This window comes from Falco punctatus (genome assembly GCF_963210335.1).
Source record: "Falco punctatus genome assembly, chromosome: 3".
In the NCBI taxonomy this organism is placed as follows: Eukaryota; Metazoa; Chordata; class Aves; order Falconiformes; family Falconidae; genus Falco; species Falco punctatus.
Window position 1 is genome coordinate 108,708,090 of NC_137582.1, and position 22,754 is coordinate 108,730,843.

Consider the following 22,754-nt stretch of genomic DNA (forward strand, 5'->3'; position numbering starts at 1 on the left):
CTATTTTCCTTTACCCCATATGGAGACCTGATGTTAGCATCAGGCTAGCAGATCTTTCTTTCTAGGGAATGTGGAGCCCTTTGCCTTACTCCCTCCCACGTCAGGATTTCCAGTCCCTGCTGGGTGATAAGTCTTTTGTGGCCAATTTGTCAGTCACTATATTTCACACTACGAAACCCAAGCCAAATGCCTGATCAAACAGTATCAGATGGCTTGAGACGAACTTCAGCATGTCCCACAGGAACAATCCTTCACCTAACAGCAAGCAACTTTTTGCCCAGCATCCCTGGCAGCCCAGAGGGATGCTGTTCACAGCATTTCTCAGCCAGTCCTCTCTGCTTCTGCACTCTGTTTTTGTTTAACACTTGGTCTCTTCCCAGTTCCTCTGCACGTGTCATGGTACTGCTGGTCAGGACGTGCTGGATGGTGTTTCAGGTAAAGAGGATGCTGTGGAGATCTGGTGGCCCCTGGGAAGACTTGGTGCAGTTGTCTTCCAAGGTGTCCACATCCTGCTAAGGATCTTCTACTCCTTCTGCTCATGTTATGGCACTGGACCTTGGATACTATCAATGTTTCTTATTGATATTGGAAACTGCCCACAGAGTGTTTCCTCCATGGTCACGACATCAGGACCCCAAAAGTATGGTGGGCCTAACTACTAAGTGCAAACACAGGATTCTACCTAGTGAACTAAAGTAGGGGTTGTCTTTGCTGGTGACATACTACTGTTATGAGTGCAAGAATGAGCCCTACCGAGAGCCGTTGTCACGTCAAGCCACAGCTCGTCACACAGCTCGTGTGCAGCTGGGCTGCCCAAATGCCTATGGAATGTAAATAGAGATTGACTCACTTCTCTGGAGACAATGTTGGAGATTTTCTGGCATCTATTTTCTTCACGACTGCTCATAAAGGCAAAAGTGAATGGAGAAGAAAGAATTAAACTTGCATAAACTTGCCTTTGCCTTTTGAAACATATATGACCCTATCTAGGTGAGAATTGCACTCATAGCAATATATATTGATGTTTCCCTGCTAACTGCCAAGTAGTTAAACATTTACCAGTATTCACTTTCTGGGTGAAAAGGAGACAGTGACTGGTTTTGACCCAGCAGCTCTCTTCACCTCCTCTCTCTTAAAGGATGGATGCTGATGTTTCTTTTTGACCAACTCCTACAAGCTCCTGTGGAACTGAAAAAGTTGAAAAGCTTGGGCTTCACATCACAGGAACTTAACACACGCCTTTGTGACATCAACACATTTCTGAGGAGGAAAACACAGAGCCTGGAGTTGGTGTTTAACAAAATTTTGGACCCTGACACCAAGACCCAGCCTTCTCTAGCCTGACTTCATGTCTTTTCTGAGTCCTGCCCCGGTGGTGGCTGCAGACAGATGGACACATCATCTTACTCCCATCTTCAAAACAGAAAACTTCTGCGAAGATGCTGTCCAGCAGACATCTGGGCCACATTGCTCTGGTTCAGGAGAAGTATAAAGAAGTGAAGCACGTAGGGATAAATTGCTGTTTTCAAAATGTAGGTTGAAGCTTGAAGCTTGATATCACCCTCACTTGAGCTAATACTCCTGAAGGTGAAGTTCTAAAAGGGAAGAAGTTGGCTTAACTAATGTTATGGTAACATGGGACCCCGACAGACACCACCACGTTCTGCTCATCGGTGAACTTCAGCTCTTCGGGGTGATGTTGATGCCACACATTGAGAACTTGCCCTTAGGTGGCAGGCAGCCCATGGAAATCCTTCACGTCTAACAGAAGAGTTGCTTGTGATAGCAAGGGCTGGGTCCGTCTCAGCCAGCGGGAGGCTGGGAATTCATAGAGGCTGATTCATAAACTTATTCAAATATGTGCTTTAAGATAAGATGAATCCATTCTACTGACTAGAGTTGTTAAATCACACTGATTAGAAGGGAGTTCAAAGGGGCTAGCTCAGACGTAGCTGTTTATATTTTGCCACATCAACCTCATTCTTAGTGGCCAAGAGCCTTTGAACTTGTAGACTAGACACAGTATTCAGGGACCCTATTTCAATATTACATGGCTCCACCAGTGCTCCTTGGAGCAGAATTTGGTCTCCTTGAACCAGTGAGTAACCTTTTTGGTGCTGGGAATGTTAATGAAGCATATTCTGTTTGTTTGGTTCCCTGATGAGTAATTGTAAAAAAAAACCCAAACATTTTTAAGCACATGGTTTCTACAGGCTGCTGCTAGTCACCTTTAAAACACACACTTCTGCGAAAAGTGAGCAGTGGAGGAGATGTTTACACATTTATCGTTCCTCTTGTTGGAGCCAGTCTCTGACACTGATGAAATAGCACTGGGATATTTTTTAATTCAGCAACAAGCGCACACAAAAGCTTAAAAAAGGGACTCAGAATGGTAACTTAGATTCTGTATTAAAATGGGAAGTTTATGAAGAGCTGTTAAAGCTGGTATAAAGCAGCTGCTAACGCATCTCAGGTCACGCCAGGTCACAGAAGCTGGTTCTGCTCTTCTTAGGATACTGTTGGGCATGAAGTAACAGGAAGAAATTGGGCATTTCTGTCGGTAGCATTGACTCAGCACCATGACTCGCCACTCTCTGTGGATGACTGGCGTCCTCCAGAACCCCACCTTACCCTGCCTGCCCCACACAGCCTCTCCCAAACCCTCTGCACAGACATCCCATGGTCTCCTCCCTGCTCTCCATACCAGGTAAGGGAGCTCTCCTGCCTGCCCACAGGAGCAGTGTAGGAAGCTCTTGGTCACCTTCCCAGTGCCACCCAAGGTTCGGTGAGATGAGCTTTACTGCAAGTGTGGGTTCGTGCTGTGAAGAGGAAGAGGCTGCACTTTGCTGTTAATAGGAATGACCAAGAGCACCCAAAAGTATCAGTGTACAGGTGTGAGGGTGACTCACTAGGAAAGGACAGACCTGTTAGTGTCTGCATTACTGAAGGAAAAGTAAAACATCTCAACCACTTCATCAGACAGATGGAGACAGTCCAGTGCGGGGCTTCATCCTGACCACTGAGTGACATGGGATATAAATCCTAATTTTTCTTGGAAGCCTTTAAAGGTAGCTGATGGCTAAACAAACACTCCTTTTGTTCCAAAACAGGAAAACCAGCCCCAAACTGGCACTTTGCCCTCACTCAAAAAGACCAGGGTTAGAGCACTCAAATATCTTGCAATCAGACATCACCTCCAGTGAGCTGAAAGCCCAGAAATGTGTCAGGCATGTTATGTCATTGTGTAGGCACCTTTGCAGGAAATCAGCCCCAGGGCAACGTATCTGCCTGCACACGTACCTCTGGGCATGAGCACACACATGACAGCAGCAAGAATTCACATCGAGTTTATTGCTGTTGATATAGCCCAGATTAAATACTTGAACATACGAGGTGGTACAAGGTGTGAAATGCAATAACCTACAAAGTCCAGAGGAAATGAGTATAGCAGCATCCATGACTGCCTGTAAGGCAAGGGCTACGTTATTTCTTATGTTTCTCAGGGAACTGAAATTGTTTGAAAAAAGGCAGGGAACAGAGTCTGCAGATCATCGCTTTCTCCGCCTTCAGCGATGGCCCCTCTACACAACACTGAAGCTGAAGAACCGCACAAAGAGTGAGAACCGTGAGAGACAACAAGAGACAAGGGAAGCAGGAAGATTTATTTTCTCATCCTCTCTGAGACATGTCCACTTCCATGACTCGGTGTGGGCAAGCAGCAGCAGGACATCACTCTGCAAGAGGATCCAACCTCATACCAGTCACGGTAGGGGAGAACATGCCCTTTGGCTGTGCTGGTGTGTTTACCCTTTCCTACATCCCCCAGGATTTACATGCTGTGCAGCCACTGCCATACTCTGCAGCTAGGGTATTCATTGTAACCTAAGAGTTATCTTGCCCTGGCGCTGCATGCTTTTATTTCAGGCTCCGGTTAGGGCTGCGATGACGATACTCTCCTCAACTTGAAGGGGCACTGCAGGAGCCAAGACTCCTCCATCAGCGGTACTTGCCCTGTCTTGCGCTCATGCCTGCCACTGTTCCCGTCGCAGTGACACGGTGTTGGTGTTACTGGCCTGTCCTGCCTTGGCATGGAGTGGGCACAAGAAAGAAGTAGAAAATTCACCTGTGGCTTTGCAGATCGCTTGCAGGCACACCTCTCCTGAATGCAGTGCTCCCGGGGCTAATGCACTTTCCCTTAGCATCCTCCCTCACACACGCCTAAACACAACGGGTACATACGCATACAGACACCCTGCCTCAAACACACGTAAAGATTCCTATACTAAGTACACGTAAAGTTTCCCACTACTTAAACGCCACACTCACGCACTTGCCTGGAGACTGAGATAGTCACAGACCTGAGTCCAGCTGGGATACACCAGCCTATGGCTTTATACGGCCCTGCTCACAGGAGTAAGCTTCATACTTCTATACTTAAGTGCTACAATATCCTTTCTGCTTTTGCAGAAATCTACGGAGCAAATACATAACCACGTTGCTCTCTGCTGTTTTCACACCTCCCCTCTTGTGACCCAGGGAAGACATGGACCCTTCCTTCACAGACACCACAGGCAAGGCTTGGCATCAGGCTGGTGCCATTCTCTAGCCCATAATGCTTTTGGCAAACCCGAGTAAGGAATCTCGTTCATGGTAGGTGGGCTCCTGAAGAGCCCTGGAAACCCCCTTGGACTGAAGAAGAGATATTTTCTGAGAGAGATGGGACATCCTCAGCCCTTTGAAGGTGCCAGTCAATCACCACAACAGTCATCAAACAGTGTAAGTGTTGGAGACTTAAGTGCTTGGCTATTTTTTTTATGGGATGCACTCACCATCCAGCCAGCACATTCCCACCTCTTTTTTCTGCAGGCATCCCCAGTTACTAGCTGGGCTGTGCACTGCCAGGGATCACGTGCCGTTAACGTCATTTTAGAAGCGGGATATGACATATTTGTTGGGCAAAAGAGCCGTCTGCCACCGTCTTTCCCTTTTAAATGGCATCCATAAAGCCACACAGACAGGAGAGTCTGGTGAGACACAGATTTGGAGCCACCTCCCAGAAGTGGTCGGATAAGTAGAGGGGACATTTAGCTATAGAATACGGGTTTACGGAGCACACGCACCACGTTGTATGTGTTCAGTCCTGGTGCATCAAACCCGGGAGACAAACCCTGGCGATCGAACGGGTAAAAGTTAAAGAGCTGCCCATTCTGGGTCTCCAGTGAGATGGAGGCAGAGCCTAGGTGCAGGACACAAGGGAACTCCTTATCAAAAACAACTTGGAAAACACGATCTTCCAGGTGGTGGAGCTTGATTGTCCGGTACTTTTTGGGAATCAGCTCTTCCACATGAGGCCCAAACTGCTGCATGACCAGCACCCCACCAGGTCCAACTTTGATCTCATAGAAAGTCAGGTTGGAGTAGGTATAGTAGCCAACATAAGGGCCTGGACTTGGAGGAGGAATCAAGCTTTTCTCTGCCTCTCTGAACGCTGTCTCCATGGCAGGAATCAGATAGTCATATGCCTGAGTCACGATATCTCCACCCTGTGGCCTCGGCCCCGCCATCAGTACAATGAAGCTCAGGCAGAGCTTGGGGATGAGTGAGAAGGTGGCTGAGTAACCGTCAAGGTCTCCATCCTTCCTAATGACATCATATCCCAGTTGCTCATTAATCTCCCAGGGTGTGCCGGTCTTGTTAGCGAAGTATTCAGTGGAGCACTTAAACAGAGGGGTCAGCATTGTCTTCACTGTGTCAGGCTCTAGGAGACGACGGTGGTAGGTGCCTAAGAAGACCATTGCCAGCTTGGCGAGGTCAGCAGCTGTGGAGTACATCTGGCCAGAAGGCCTGTACCAGCCCAGGTCATAGAGAGGGGCTGGCTGCCCGCTGCTGTAGAAGCCCACAGCCATCTGGGAGCGGATCGGGGGTGTAATATCGAAGCCAGTGTCCTCCATGCCCAAGCGGTCCAGGATGTTCTCTGAGACCCAGCGCTGGTATTGCCCCTCAGCCGCATGGTCGGCTAGCACGTGTGCCATCAGCGAGAAGGCCAGGTTGCTGTAGTGGCATCTGGAAAGGAAGAGGAATATATCTGGATCAGCCTTACCTCCGTGGTACGGTGTGGGTATGGCTGGGCAAAAACACCAGCCGTGTGTCTCTACTCCAGGGACAAATTCTTGGTTTTTATCATCATTCTCAAAGATGACACGCTAAAGAGAGAGGAGAGCTGAAGGAGTCATGGAGAACAACCAGATGTTGTGGCCCTGAGTTGTTGTTAAGTCAAGAAAGAAAAGTTCTGACTTATTATGATTCATCACCAAGCCATATATCCATTCCTTTTAAGAGCAGTTGAGAGTTACAGTTGCTTACCTTGAAGGTCTCAAAATCCCAGGTAAGCCTTTTTGGAGATTTAAAACGGTATAACCACTTAAGCACCTCAGCTACTTTAAGATGGTAGAAGCACTTGAAAAGCACTTAAAAGTCTATAAAGCTGCATCCAGCAATGTTGAGTTATTAAAGACACCTGAGTGTTTTAGTCTTCAATACCCATAAAGTGATTTTAATATTTATACTGGAATGAAGTTTAATGGCATGAAGACATGAATGGGCAACTCTTTTTTCAAACATACTTTCAAAATTCATCATGTTTTCAACCTCGGGTTTTGTTGGTTTATTTTTACTTTTTTAATTGTGCAAAGCCACACATCTCACTATCTTCCTGAGGCCTATTTGGATTTATAATTATAATTATGATACCATCATAAATTTGGTACCACTTCAACCATTTCCAGTCCATCTAGCTGAATAAAAGCTTAACGAGCATTTATGTTTCCACCTCGAGAATAAATATATTCTAGATCTAAAATTTTATATCTGAATGAGGCTGAATTTCAGCATACCAGGAAAACCATAAAAAGTTAAAATTGCCATATCAATGAATGGGAATCTCCTTTAGGAAGAAGATCTATTAGCTGTGAAGTACATCCAGGAGCAGGGAGACAGAGTTAAAACGATCAACGTATCAAGTAATAAAGGGTTGAAAGACTCTGAGTGGCTGTCCTTATGCATCTTAATGGTGAGCATAATGTAAATACCAAAGAAGATGATGGTATTAAAGTCTTAAAATCGTTTAAGGAGTATCTATCGTAACGTACATGACATGGGACTACCACAAGGTTGCTATGACTGAGCCGTTGAATTTTCTAAGCTTGCAGGCTTCAAGCCATGGCGAAGCCTCAGCAATCTTAGCCAAATTATTTCAGAATGTAATCCTATTCCCTAAAAACTGTGCAGATTTGGAAAGTTTTTCCCAGTTACTTTGAATGCTTTCCTTCGCCTGCTGTCTGCTGGATACTGTTCATATTTTTTGAGTGTTTGCAGCTTAGGTAATAGACTATATAAATTGTTACAAACATTAATAGAATTTATAGATAATCTAGAGACATGCAAGCGACTACAGACATAGCATGATTTTAAGTGAAGTCTATGATGATTTAAACCGATTAAATTAAGATGCCTTTCCAGTTTTGAAAATCTGCATCTTTCACAGCTTAAGGGTTATTGGACCTAACTATAGCAGTTTAACGTGCCTCATCTAGTCTTCTCACTCAGGCTCTATACACATTAAAATAAAATAAGATAAAATAAAAATGCTGGCACCTCCAACAGTCAGTCACTCTTCCCAGGCTATGACGGGTGTATGGGCTGATGGTGAAGCTCCCCGTCGGAATGGCTGTATCCTGTATCCATTGTGATGGATACAGGAATGTGTAGGCATGGCTGTATCCATTGTGAGCCAGGTGTATCCTTATTAGCCAGGTGAGGCTAATATGAGTGAAGAATGCAAACCCAGACCAAAAGCTCGTGAGCGAGTATACCTGACCTGGTTCCTGGATCAGCAACCAAGACATCGTCTTTCAGGAGAGCTAGAGCATCTTGTGTGTTGCCCTTCCACAGCAGGCTGGTAGATCGCAGCCTCCTGGGCAGACCTGCAGAAAAGAGGAACAAACAATTTGAGACAAATCATGGTCCAAGAAGCTTTGAGGCTGGTGAAGAATAAACAAAAGGTAAGGTTCTATGGCAAGGTGGAAACAACGATGATGCATGCATGCACTTTCGCATAGCAAATGTGCTGCCAGGACCTCACACCGGACTGCTGGACATGGTATTTAAGTTGTGGACCACCAAATCTGGGTAATGTAAGTCCTACCCCAGCACCATCTCTGGGTTTCTACATTTCAGTAAAAAAAACCCCAAACAAACCCTTGATGAATGATTACAAAAGCCCTGCATCCCCAAGAGTATTTCGGAAGAGAAGGGCATATTGAGTGCTGGGGGAAATCCCCGTCCGTATTTCCATGTGACTGTTCCCTTGACTGCAAAGGTGTGTAACAACAGCCCCTTTAAACAGGTTTTTGTTCTTTACACCTCGCTACAAGGGCTTGAACTTCTCTGAATCATTCCAGGCTTGGCCTAAAGCATTTTTAACTTTTTTTGTTTGTTTGTTTGTTTTGTTAGCTTTAGCAAAATTTATTCAGGGTTTCAGAACTGAATTGGAAGTTTAAAGAGCTGAAGTTCTTTTCACTTTTAATTCCACAACACTGAGCGTGGACCCCCTGGAAACATCTGGCCAGGACTTTTTAAAATGCCACAGTTCTTTGCAGGGGATATATGACTCACTAAGTCCAGCACGTGGATTATATCAGGAGTGAAGTCCTCGTTGCAGTTTACAGCTGACTTTGATGTCGAGTTTAGGAGGAAATTGGGAAGGGCACATGGCAGAAAAACGACTTGCATTTGTCTGCTCGGTGAGCACGTGCTTAATCGTGGCAAAGCTGGATGAAGCCCTATTCTTTTGTAGCAGCAGCACCTGTTTGTCTCAGCTGGCCTGTCCTTGGGCTTTGGAGTGGAACAGAAGCATTTTTTTCTGCTTCTGGTCTGTGGGTGGTTATTTGTGCAGCTGAACGCCCAGATAACAGATGCGCTGAACATCTTCCAGTAGATAGTGAGCCATGATGACAGCAAAGAAAACGTGGCACCACTGGCAGAGTTCAATCGGCACCATGACAGCAGTGCTGTGCCTCTCTTGAGGTTCATTAGAAATGATAAACCGGGGAATGAGTGAGCATAGCAGAAAATCCACAGTCATTGATTTATACCTCATGGGCTGCTAATTGATGTGACAAGCGTGTTGTTAATAATTTACAATAGCATCTCAGACTGTCATTTATATTTGAAAATCATAGCGTTAACAAGCCAGAGCTTCCCTCTAGCAACGTGCCTGTGAACTGTTGAGGAGAAAAATCTTTGGAGTTACTTCTGTAATATGCAATGTAGAAAAAACCCGTTTACAACGAGGATATATTATAGATAAGTTTCCACTGGAAGAATTTAGATGAAAAAGACTTTACTGCATGTCATGCAGTGGCTTTGATCTTGACGCTAAGCAGAACGTATTCCTTTTGGGTTTTTGACAGGCAGGAAATGTAACGTGTGACCTCAACATTCATTTGACTTTCAGTTGGGATTTTGAAACTGTTTCTCCTTCTACTGAATTGTCAGGGTCCAAGATGGTTGGTGTGCACTTCTGGTGTGGTCTGGGAAATTTGGGCCACATTATTCAAATAATAATAATAAAAAGACATAGGAATGTAAAAGGAGCTAAGCAGGGGGACAAATCCAGCACAGGGCTGGAAGCAATGGGGTGGCTGCACGTTACAAGGCAGCATGCTATGACCGGGTATCCTTTTGACATATGCTTTCTACAAGTGTTTCTAGGGCATACCTCACACCTCAGGAGGTGGCAGGGAACAGCAGCAGGGCTGGGAGCTGAGCTGAGCCCAAGTAGCTGCAAGGAGCAGCCAGAGCATCTTCAGGTGCTTCTAAGAGTCAGAGGGGACCAGGCAGAGCTGGTGCCCCTACGGCCATCACCAGGCTGGCTAGAGCAACCCCTTACCTGCAGGGAGAGGGGCTGGGCTGGGTTGTGCACACATCTTTCTGCCTCCTGCTGCCACTTGAGGTTGTTTGTCTGTTTTTTTCCAGATTTCAGTGAGCTCATTCCTTTTTGGGGAGTTCTTATGTTGATACTGGCTTGCTTCAGGTGATGCTGTAGCCTGAACCGAGGTACTGCAGCTTGCCTCCATGCTCTTTGGATCTGAGGTCCTAATTTTAAGGCATTTATTCTGGTCTGGAATAATGTAGGTGCTACAGAGTTTAATCAAAATGCCACATGAGATTTCAGCACAGCCTCTTTGGCTGTTAATTTCTGGAATCTCTGAGTCAAGTATTAGCAGCTTTATTTACAAGAAAGGTTAAAGTTCTCCTGAGTCCTGTGAGCTCCTTGTACCTTAATGTAAGAGTTAACCAATTATCAAGGTAGCAGCAGATTAATAGTCTTCTGCCAGAAAGTACAAAGCTATTAATAGCTCAGGAATCCCAGATCAGGAACTACACTGACAGCTGAATTTAGCTTAGCAATCAAGGTCTATCTGTTCAAAGCAAAGAGGTTTGGTGCCACTTTGACCCTCAACTCTACATCTCAGAAAAATGAGAGCGCCCTGGGCTGGAGTGCAAAAAACTGTTATGCAATTGGAGCCTGATTTCAGGTCATGCTACCGTGTTGAAAGAAATACATATTGACCTTGCATGGGAAAACCAGTTCCCCAGCCCACAGCACAGCTGGACCCCTTTCCTAGCAAGTGGCCTGGAGAAGAGTTTCCTTTTCTCACTTCACGAAGCTGCTGACAGCTTGCTTCCAAGGGTCCTGCCTGACCTCTGGGAAGTGCGAAGGCGCAGGGTCCATACTGGGAAATAACCTCAACAGCATCCTTGTTATCCCTGGCAGATGCCCTCTTCTCTCTGTGGTCCCTTTCCAGTGGCACGGTGGTGGGCAGGGGTAAGCAAGTAGCGGTGCTGTCTCACCTGAGAGCTGGCTGGCCATCCTGCGCAAGGTAACCGGTGATGGCTTCAGTGGCATTGAGCCTTTTTCCAAAAAAATCAGCCCATCTGCTGTGTATCTCTGTTCCGATTCTTTGACCCCCCCCAGAGGGTTCTTAATAACAAAGTTCTGGGCATAACGTTCCAACGGGTCATCAAGAGACGTGACTTTTCCTTCCTCCCACATCTTGTACAACATAATCGTGGGGAAGATCTTGGAGACACTGGCAATTCTATCAAGGAACAAACATTTATAGAAATGAAGAATCAAGAAACCCATGAATCAAGAGGAAAGACAGCCAGTACATGAGATTGCCGAACTGACCCACTGCCTGTACCTTCACTTGCAACATCTTTACTAATTCAGAGGAGAACGGCTAAAATGCAGGTCAGAAGCTTGAATTAATATCCTTAACTCTGGCCCCTACGACACAACCTTCACTAGTATCTCCCCAATAGTGCACTGGGCCACAGAACTTCTTCTGTGAGCTTAATAATCACATAATGACATATTTCGTAAATCATTGCTTAGCAGATAGCATAACAAGTTGCAAGCAATTTGTTTTTTCCAAATTTACTGGAATTTTAAGGTTGAAGTGCCATGAAGTTTTACATTTCATAGTCAGAGCTGATATCTGGGTGGCTTCAGAACAGAATTCACAAAAGGGCTCCTGGAATGGGATTCCAGGTCTTTTTTGTTGCTTTTCAGAAATGGGGTCAGGCTTCAGAGGGACAGCTGGGGGCATTTGCACTGTGCCACCAGAGGTGACATTCTTGGACTGGCACAAGACAGCCTAGAGAAAAGTCATTTGCCAGGGATGTTTTCATTAATCAAGAATGAAAGTCAGAGGTTCAAAGATGATCAGATACTGTTGTAGCTCTGATCATAAATGATGCTGACTGGAGATAGATTTTGGGCTGGGGGGTGGGAGTCTCTGTGGTGCCGTTGATTAGTGCATTTGGCTGCTGACCAAAAGGTTGGTGGTTAAAACCCACCCAGGGGCATGTTCCCCTCTCTCTGCCAGTGGCAGGGGGCTTGGAACTAGATGACCGTCACAGTTCCCTTCCAACCCAAATAATTCTGTGGTTCTATGATTCTGGAAGAAACAGCATGAAGTCACCGATGCAGGCATTTTACCATGATACAGAGGGAAAAAAAACAGGTAATTGCAGCTGCTGGAAATTTCCAAAATTAATTGTATGTTCTGAGGACAACATTTGGTAGTCAGAGTGCAGCCCATAGGTTTCAGATGTAGCACAGTTATAAATCACTGAAAATAGATCTTTAAAGGAAGCAAACACTTCCTTTTATCTGTTTTTTAAACACACACTAAGATCTTGATGCTATCTAAAAAATAATGACCAATACAGCTTTGACTTCACTGGGAGAATGAAAAAGCCTACAGGTCTACTTTATGTTTTCAGAGGATACTCTTCCCAAACCCCATTTTTTGCTAGACTGATTTTTTTTTTTTCTTATGACATTGTCCCTTGGCTGTTCACAAAATCTGTGCTAGCTCTCCCTCTTCAGATTCGTGCCCTAGGCATCCTCAAAGCATGGAGACAGCCCTAGTAAGGAATAGTATGTTTTTCAGGTTCTTCAGGGTGGTCACTGTTATTCCATTTTAAAATGTTGACAATATTTAAAAGAGATATATAATAATATATATGTTATATAATATTATATATATAATTAAATATATAAAATGTATTTTAAAAAAATCCAAAGTAAACAACTCGGTAAGCCATGAGCATATGATAATTCAGGGACTGGCTGAAGCATCATCTCGTGAAGTTTCAGGGTAACCCAGAAGGGGTTTCTGCAGTGGACCTGAGACCATAGAAGATGCAGCGGGTGCCAGCGGCTCTATATCCAGATATCACACCACTACATGTGCATCTGCTCTTTTTCTAGCTCTCCCATGTGCCATCCGTCTGTCTCACCTGTAAATAGTGTACTCGTTGGGCACCACGGAGGAGGGGTCTGAACCATTCTTCTTCCCAAAGTTGCCGGTCCAGAGCACAGTGTCGTTGTAGATAACGATGGCAGACATGGCAGGGATACCAGAGCTGTGAATCTTCTCGCGCAGCATCATATCTACCTGGAGAATTATGGGAAAACATGAATTTCCAAATAGTAACCTCCCCCTGTCCTTACCTTGACCCACAACCCCTTGTTGTATTTTCTCTCCCCTGTCCTGTTGAGGAGGGCAGTGACAGAGCAGGTTTGGTGGGCAGCTGCCCTCCAGTCAGGGTCGAACAGCCACATCTGCATATCCAGTGAAGGAACTTTACCCATTTCTAGGTTTACATGTTCTCTACCTCCTTGATTCCCCATCTCCTTCCCCAGAGATGCTGAGGGGCAAAATACATATTCTCCCCTTTGCACCTTCAGAAAAGCAGCCATGAGCTCCCTCTCCCTCTGTTCCCATCTCCTCACGGACCTTCTCCAATGAGTCCTTCAGAATGGGGATGGGGTGGTCCAGCGGTACAGGTTCAGGGTAGCGGGGGCACATCTGCACAGCTTCTGATCTCACTTCCAACACAGATGGGACTGGAAAACATTTCAAAGATAGCGTACATGACCTTCAATAGATTAACAAGCTTTACCCTCACCCAGCAGTCAGCTCTCTTGCTTGCCCAACACTGAAGGACACTTCTGCATAGGAAAAGAGTCAATCTTGACTTGTTTCTGTCCCACATAAAACAGGGCTTGAAGAGGGCACTGTGCTCCATCATGGGATGGACACGGGATGGGCAGGAGCTGCCATAGGCTTTATCTGGCTTTGCAGCCTGGAAGAGTAAGGAATTGGGAGTACAGAAGACTCTGTAGGGTATCTGACAGTGGGTTTAGACACCATGAAAGTGCCCTGCCTGTGTCTGGGGGAAAGCCTGAGCTCAGGTTCAGGAGGATGGAGTTGTCCCATGCATCTTACAGACTTGGAAAATGGATATGGAAATAAACTGTGAGTGCCACCTGAAATCTAATGCTGTGACAACAGCTGATGAGCTGCACACCTAGTATATTATCTGTCTTCTGAACTAGCTGTACCTTGCACATGCCAGAGACATATCTTAATTTTTTGTGGCAAGCAAAGATCATTAAACTCAGTGAGAGATGGGAACTCTCTTACTTGGAGGCACTATTTTCCCAGTTGATCCTAAGGTGTTCATAAACACAGCTCCTCTGCTCTGTAAGCTGTAAACAAAACATGTATTTATCTTTTCACTTACCAACTGAGCATGAAACATTAGAAATACAGATGAGAAGAGACATGGCACTGTGAAAAACCTGAGATGAATGGGGATGGGTACACAAGAAGCCTACAGGCAGCCTCTGATACGCTGTGATAAAAATGTAGGGTCTAAAATCTTTTCAAGATATTGGTCTGTGGAGTACCTCTGGCACCTTCACCGTGGATTTTATGCCACCTTTGGGCTACGTAAAACTCTTATCCTGTTCTACTGTATATATTTCATCCTTGCACATACTGTGCCTTGAGCCTAACCGTTGAGTTTGCCATAATCAACACAAGGGAATTCTAGTGTGAACCGAGGCTTGAGTCAATTCAAAGATCTAAGATTAGGGGAGTAGGAAAGGAAGCAAACCCGTAAGCTGGAGAACATGGTAAGGTGTAAAAATACCAACCCCACTCTAAACTGGAGTGACTTTTACAACAGGATGCTAATGGAAAAGATAGAGAAGGTTAAAAAAGAAATCTGTCTCTCTGGTGTATCAGTTAACCTAGATTAGTGCCAGAAGTAACGGAGCTCCTCTGAACATCAGCCAAGTTACATGGTACTCCATCAGCCCAGTGCTCATCTCCTCTACATGAGGAACGTGGCCAGCAGGTCGAGGGAGGGGATCCTCCCCCTCTGCTCTGCCCTGGTGAGGCCACATTGGGAGTGTTGTGTCCGGTTCTGGGCTCCCAGTTCCAGAGGGACAGGGAACTACTGGAGAGGGTCCAGCGGAGGCTGCAAAGGTGATGAGGGGGCTGGAGCATCTCCCTTGTGAGGAAAGGCTGAGAGACCTGGGGCTGTTCAGTCTGAAGGAGACTGAGAAGGGATCTTACCAACGCCTACAAATATTCTAAGGGCCAGGGTCAAGAGGACCTTCCAACCCCTTTTTTCCAGAGTCCAGGCTCTTCTCAGTGGTGCCCAGCAGCAGGACAAGGGGCAACAGGCACAAACTGCAACACAAGAAGTTCCTTCTGAATATGAGGAAGAACTTCTTTACCTTGAGGGTGACGGAGCAGGGGGGCAGGCTGCCCAGGGAGGCTGTGGGGTCTCCTTCTCCGGAGACATCCAAACCCGCCTGGATGGATCCTGTGCAGCCTGCTCGGGGGGAACCTGCTCCAGCAGGGGTTGGACACGGTGATCCCATGATCCCAGAGGTGCCTTCCAGCCCCACCGTGCCGAGATTCTGTGATTGCTAATTGTCCTCACACCAGCTAAGAGGAGGCAAATTTGTATGCTGTCTGGGGAAATGCTCTTTGGGGAAAAATGTCCACATGGGGAGAAAGTCATCCACGGTCTTACAAATTTCTGAGCCAAACCATCACCAAGCTTAAAGATGACTACTCACCGGGCTCCACCTTGGGAAGGCTGTACTGCCACAGAAAGCAGCCCGTCATTGCAACAGACAACAGGAAGAAGAAGATGACCAACACATGAATCCACTTCATCTCCGTGAGGGTGAGCTTGAGGAGGCTCCGGCTGCTGGATGTCTGCTGTAAGCAGGAAAGTTATGGTATCAGAGAGAGAAACCCCGCCTCTCGTGCATACCAGCTAGGTGAAAGAGGCACACTGCAGCACGGAATCAAGCTACGGCAGGAGCATGGACTAATTCCAGTACTATCGCAGCATCAGATCTGGGCATACCAGCCCATATGGAAATGACTGGAAAAAAACAGAGATGACTTCTTGTCTTTCAATGGGTTTTTCAAGACGTTACTCTCCTTACCTTGTTGGTTCTTGCAGAAGGACACCATGCAGGACATCATCCACTCCTTTAGGCTCTTCCCCTCCCTGCAGGTGAACCTCGTCAGCCAGGCTGACGGGATTCTCTGTTACAGCTCTCATTGCCTCCCTTCTCAACCATCACGACTTATTCCTGGATGTATTTCCAACCCCTTTTTTCCGGAGTCCAGCACCTGTTCATGGCAGCCACCAGCCAGATCATCTGAGCAGGTCCAGCTTTTAGAGATGAATGATGAATTTTTTCACCATGTACTGTCCTTAGCCTTCTATTTTGTGCCTGTAATTCCTGTTATATCATGTACCATCTGCAAACTTGGCATTTACATGTTTTGGAAAATGGGCTAATATTTTGGGTTTGTGCAGCTCTCACAACACTGGAGACAATCCAGGTTGGTGATACTACCACAGAAATGTTGAAGAAAAACAAGGAACAGATGACAAATGATTAGGTGCCTAAGCATGAGCTGTGTGCTCATTCCCTGACGGTAGAAGGTCAATAGGGTGCTTTTGAAAGTTTGGCAATTAATGTTATAAAACATATGGCCTGCCATTTGCATCCAATATGATCCAAATTCCAAAGCTGTTTCAGGTTGTCTGGACTCACTTGTAGGCTAGACAGACTAAAACACTCCCTTTAGATTTCCACACGGCCCTTTTTTTTTTCTTTTTTGGAGATACAGGGTAGTTCCTACCAAAGCTTCTGCAGGTCGGTTGAGCCTTGTCGCTCACAACCAGGGCATCTGCAAAGCCCCTTCCAGACTGGCACGTGGCTCTCTAAGGATCTAACTGGGTAATCTAGGCTGCAGCTGCTGCAACTCTAGGTTGCAATTTCACTTTCTGTACAGTAACAGAAATACATCACAATTATTTCTGAAGCCTTTTAGCCTGTTCAGGCATTCCCGCATACATTTCTGAAGGCAGCTTACTTCAGGTTCTTCCATAACACAATTACAACTTCAAGGATGGCTGAAGACCATACAGGTGCCTGCAGATCCACCCAGATCTGACCCCCAGAGCACACAGACAGCCCATATTGCAGCCTAAGTGATGTGCTCCTAAGTAGGGGAATGCCATTTTGACACCAGAACCAGCTTGGTTTGGATATGCCAACCTCTTACAGGGCCTTAGTGGGCAGATCATTCCCACCCAAGGAGAAGCCAGTGTATTGAGACGTCTTAAGCAGTCCTGTGCTGGCAGGCTCCAATTTGTGCTGAAGGCTGTTGCCTAGAGCTGCAATGAGATGCTGTTTTCCTGCAGCAAGGAGTGGGACAGGGCCCTCTTTGCAGTCATGGGGTGACTTTCTTGGATTTAGTCCCATCATAATAAGGTGACCCCCCCACCAGCCGGCAGTTCCTTTGACGATTTTTCTGCCTTGCTTCACTGAGAAACCCTGATGGTCCCTAAAAGCATGGTGAAAGGAAAAGATTTTCTAGTATATGCATCATCTCACAAACTCCAGAGTCCCTAGACCGCTAACTGAGGACCCAAAGATGCCAACACCGAACTCCCATCCTTTAGTCCAATCTCCCCTTTACATCTTGTGGGTGACGAGTGCCCCGAATGTCTCTTTTGTTCTCTGACCCATTATCTAGTGGCAATGCAATAAAACCGTGGCAATGCCATGAAACTAGAAACATGGATCTCTCTTTTATTGACAACGCACCAAAGATGCAAAAGAAGAATATTCATCACCCTGAGTAGCTGCTCTATCCTCTAAGATACCTTTCAGAAAAAATATTACTCTTTCCCTGTACCTGGGAGGCTGTCAAAACAGATGGGTAGATACCTATAAAATAGGTATCAACAGCTGTATAAACAGCCTCCTCACGCTTCCCACTCCAGGACCCGGCTGGTGTCACCTCCCTTTCAGCTGGTTTCTCCATCGCACGTACGCTGCTCAGTGACCAGCATAAAGACAGCAAGGCAGGGGGAGAGAGGCTACCAAGGTCTCAGGCACGTGCAAATGAATGCAAACACGTGCAGGAGCAGCTTCTGGTGGGTAGGATAGCTGTATGCTGCCTTTATTCCCCTGATTTTTGAAAAATTACTGGAGGGGGGAAAGGAGAAATGGGGGTTTCACATCAACCATCCAGATACACTCTTGCCCCACCATACTCATCTGGGCAGACTGCCATGGACCTCATGAGCCGCTCAGGTACAGGCACAGCTCAGCGCTGGTTAGGGAGAACCGAAAAAAACCCACCCCAGTTCCCTGCATGTACCATCACCAGAAACCATCTGGTCCCAGAGGCTGTTGTCAGGCATCCCAGTGTGTGCACACCATAACAAACTGACACCGTCCCAGCTCAGCCCCAGCAAGGGGGGAGCAAAGCACCTTGCCACGCTCCTAAATGCAGCAGGTGCTGCTCAGTCACCCTGGCTGAAGTGGCTGTTTTTAGCTCCCTGACAGCCCTCCTCCGGGTTTCCCTGTCCATTTGACCCATTCAGACCCTCCAGAAAGTGCTGATGGCTTCCCCCAGGCAAGGAGATTGACAGGGGTAGAATGGCATTTGCACTTAGTGAAGTGCCTGAGAGATTGAATGTTAATTCTCCCTAATGCTTCTCTGCTGTGCTGGTGAATCACAGCTGAAACCAGGAGGGCTGCGTGATCTATTTATAGCAGCCTTCATCTCCTCCTGACATCTGAGCAGGAGGTGATTAACTCATGAGGTGGACAGTCCCTGTGTATCTCCAGCTGTCCCTCAGCAGGCTTGGGGGAGGGGGGGCAGGCTGGGCTGTTTGTGGGAAGGGGAGGTGAGGGATGTGGGGGACCTTAAGCCAGGAGCTCAGGCACCGTCTGGGCTTAATCCTGAACAGCCTCCTGGAGTTTCCCCACGGTGACAGACAAGGGATCCCAGCTAACGAGCTCCCTAGATGCGGATGGAGCTGGTGTTTTCTTTCCCCTTAGCTGCTGGGCACTCTGAAGGATGGTGGGAGGTTGTGATTTGCAGGAGACGAGCCTTACCTGGAGCTGTAACCCATCCATGGCTGCTCAGAAGTCTCTTCTCATGCCCTGTGCTGCCTGTCTCCACAAACAAAAGGCTCATAAAACCCTGTGATGAAGAGAAAGAAGTTACTGCAGGGAAAAAAGGAGTCAAAGCAATGAAAGAAGCCCAGAGTAACAAAGACCAGCTCGGGTAAGCAGACCAACAGGGGAGGACTAGTTTTGGACAGGGAGGTAGACCACAGCAACCACATGAGGAAAGTCCTCAGTAACACCTTCCCTCTGGTTTGGCAGCACCTTGCTGGTTGCAAGGGGCTGGACCTGAGCTCTGGGACTGCCATCCTCACCCCCCCCCCCCCAAACTGGAGCTGTGAGACCTTCAGGGCTGACACATTTCCATTGTGCCTGCTCTGCAGGGTCCTTCAAGTCCTCTCCTCAGTCTTGGCAATCACAGGCAGCCAAAAAATGGTGTGACAGTTTTGGAAGTGCCAAGATAATGGCACAGCTGCCATTTTTCGCATAAAATTTCCCTCTTGTCTTGCTACCTGGCAGCAGCAATTCAATAGGCAAACCCCCACCGTAAGAGCTCTTACCAGCCTTGCTGCTACCCTCCGGCTTCCAGCGCCGACGAATGTGGGACTGCCCTGGTGCTGCAGATGTTAAGAGCATCTGAAGCACTAATCCCAACAGTCAGCTTCTCTGAGCACAGATTAATCGGCCATTCCTCACCCCTCCTAAGCAATGCAGCATCTGCCCAGGGATGTGGCCAAAAGGCAGTATTGCTGGGGATTTCATGGCTCGACCAACACAGCAGAGTGGAAAACGGGCAGGGGGGTTATTCTTAACACACTGTGAGCTGGAAATGGTAATAACAAACGGCCATTGTAATGTAAAGTACATCATAAATGCTCTTCAAAAGGGATCATATGGTCATGGCCCTGGTTATGCACCATACCCAGGGGGATTATACACCTCAGGGGTCCTGTCATCCTATTGCCTTCTTCAGATGCCCACAGGTAAGGGTGTTTTCTTCATTTCAGTATCTCTAGTAGTGGCCCAGGCTCTGACAAGCGCTTGGAATACTCCAAGTGGAGCCTATGCAGTCACGTCCCTGTGTCCCAGAGTCGTGCCCAAATCTTGCTGAATGGGGCTGCAGATGACCTCCTTGCTAATTAGAGTAGATCAAGCTCCTCACAGTTTTGTTGCACCTCGTTGCTGGGAACTCCTATTTCTTTCTGTCCCTGCTACCAACGTCCCCAGGCTTTCCTTCACAGTCTGTGCAGTGATCTTCTCAAAGCCAAAGAGAAGAAATGCCCTTGTAGGTAACATATACTTTTTATATATTGCACACTTTCATCCCATTTCTCCTTCATTTTCACTCCATTTTTGCAGAGTTCATTAAAAAAATCAGTTTTCCGGTCCTCAACTCGGTGTGATTTGCAGTAATTCATTTGTTATTCCCATATTTCTTGACCAAAGCCCCTCCTGATCTGCTCTCTCAGAGAATCCCTCTGACCCAGAGAGCCGCCACCAGGGAAGGAGGAGCAGTTTTACTCCCTGCTGCCAGGTTGAACATATACTGCACGTAAGTGCGTGGAGACGTGCCACACGGTGCAGCCCATGGAGGATTCGCACCAGAGCAGATGTTCCCTGCAGCCTGTGGAAGGGACCATGCTGGAGTAGAAGTCCACACAGCGGATGGGGGAGCTGCTCCAGGGCAAATGGATATTTCTGAAGAAAATGCAGCCCCCCAAGGACCCCCACTGGAGGGGGCGTTTCCCAAAGGACGCAGCCTGTGGGGATCCCATGCTGGAGCACTGGGAAGGTGAGGAGGAAGGGGCAGCTAAGGGAAACCACTTTGTACTGCCCTTGGCCCCCTGCACCACTCTTGGGCAGGGTTGGGGGGGTGGGTCTGGAGTGAAAGAGTGAAATTGAGTCTGGGAAAGGTGTTGGCTTAATATCTATCTTTTTGTTTCCCACTACCCACATTTGTTTAAATTGGCCATAAGTGAAGTCAGTTTTCCCCAAATAGTGTCTGTTTTTCCCACAAAAGTAATTTGTATGGGACTTTATTGTCTTTATCTCAGCCCAAGAGCTTTCTCACTCCTGTTTTTTTCCTATTTTCTTCCCCTTCCCTGCTGAGCGAGGAGAATGAGTGTGCAGCTGGCTGGGAGCTTTGCCGTTAACCGAGGCTAACTCCCCACAAGTGCATCAGGAAAAGCTATCCCGTGTAGTTTTTTCCTGGTACTGTTCTGCAAGATCTCTGCCTTTGAAAGGTCTTCCTGCCGGTGGCAGGAAAAAAAAAAAAAAAAGATGCATCTCAAGGTCTCCAGGAAGGTCCCAGCTGTTCCCAGGCCACTGGTTCAGAGCAGATCCCAATGCAGAGAGCTTGTCAGGGGTTTTTTTTGCTAGCTAGAAGGAACTGATGGGAAATCTTGTTCTTGAAGGTGTGCTGCTCCTAGATGGGGAGAAAAAACACCTCTGAGCTCTTCCTTCAACCTGCAATGTTTAAGTGGTGAATAATCGTGTCTTCTGTGAAGTCTGGCAGTGAAGCACGCGCAGAAGCTCAGCCTTAAACAGGCTCTATCCCACTGTGGGAATGCCTCTATTCCTGCTCTAGGTATCTGATGATTCAAAACCAACAGAAGTTGTCCAGGTAAAATTTTACCCGCAATACTTGCGCTATCTCAAATGAAACAGCCTGACTGGATGAATCAGGTGTAGGGATGGCTTAAAAGAAGGAATTAGGCAATGAACAGAGGCAGGTTCTGGAATGAATGGTTGAGGCACTTTGCATCTGCTGGGGAGAGCAGTGAGCATGTTTCAGGGACACAGCCCACTATCATCTGGTTACTGGCTGTCAGCCTTCTAGCAGTGACAAAGGGGAAGCTGCAGCAGGAAAAGTAATTGGCGGCTCTAATTGCCCTCCGCTCCCTGCCAGCCTCTGAAGCAGCGTGTGGGTGAAGGGGGATTTTTTTTTTCCCCCCCTTCCAGCCCCACATTGCAGGGCTCAGCCAGGGACTCTGTTGTCCCACTGGGTGTCCTTTGTGTCCTCCTGGGCACCATTGTCAGCCTTTGTGTCCCATTACCAGCTGGTTCATTTTCTTGGTGGTTTTGTATGGCTGAAGTGAGCTTTGAAAGTCAAAAGATAGAGCAGAGTGCCAAATGGGCTCCAGCTGCACGTTCCTGTATCCAGGCACGCTAGCAATGGTGCGGACTCAGGTGGCGATGGAGGAGGTGGCCAGCATTGCCCATCTCAGGCATTCAGAAAGCAAGAGTCAGAAGCCTCAGAAGAAATATTCAATATTGGAGACAGCTGGCACATGTTTTTGAAGGTTTTGCCAAAATCAGTAATAGAGATTTTTATTCTTCCCAACCCCCCCTTTTGTTTAACACGCCATCATCCCCTGACCTCAGGATTTGGGTTTTTATTGAAAAACTGTTGATCAGCAGATCTGTGATATAAGTCAAACGAAAGTCTATAGAAAGGGAGAATGCTGCTCCATGCTACAGCATGGGATGTACTACATAATGTTCCATGAGGATTTGTCAGGGCCCGGAGAGAATTAATGGCCCAGACCAGCCTCGCCCGAAGCCTCCTGGCAACCTACCTGCCCTGCCTGCTGGCCCAAAGGGCTGCAGTTAAGCTCAAGACCTGAGCCTTTTGTCCTTGCTGGAGTTGTAACACTGCTGGTCCCTAGTGCAGCCATATTCCCATGGATTCCACTGATCCTGACCCTGACACGTGGACTTGCCTCATCCACACCAGCTTCCCTGGTGATGGAGACTCTTGATGGAACCTGGCCACAATGTCTGGTGCTGTGCTGCTCACTGCACGTGGCTACTGAGGGCTGGGTCCTGGCTGGTGAGGTCCCTGCCCCATTGCCCGTGCTACTGCCCT

At 47.1% G+C, this 22,754-nt stretch overlaps 1 protein-coding gene across 2 annotated transcripts; it reads right to left on the reverse strand.

Moving 5' to 3' along the window:
• Positions 1-3,643: 3,643 nt before the first annotated feature.
• LACTBL1 (lactamase beta like 1) lies at positions 3,644-22,230 on the reverse strand. Of its 2 annotated transcripts, none has more exons than XM_080379666.1 (8): positions 19,447-22,230; positions 18,875-18,962; positions 15,515-15,656; positions 13,374-13,483; positions 12,874-13,031; positions 10,915-11,162; positions 7,877-7,982; positions 3,644-6,063 (listed from the first exon to the last, which is right to left on the reverse strand). In XM_080379666.1, exons 2-8 carry the CDS (start codon positions 18,893-18,895, stop codon positions 5,085-5,087), a joined length of 1,764 nt encoding a protein of 587 aa, XP_080235792.1. In that variant the 5' UTR covers positions 18,896-18,962; positions 19,447-22,230; the 3' UTR covers positions 3,644-5,084. The 2 variants fall into 2 exon arrangements, with proteins under 2 accessions (XP_080235792.1, XP_080235791.1); XM_080379665.1 differs by having other exon boundaries at positions 15,515-15,659.
• Positions 22,231-22,754: the final 524 nt, after the last annotated feature.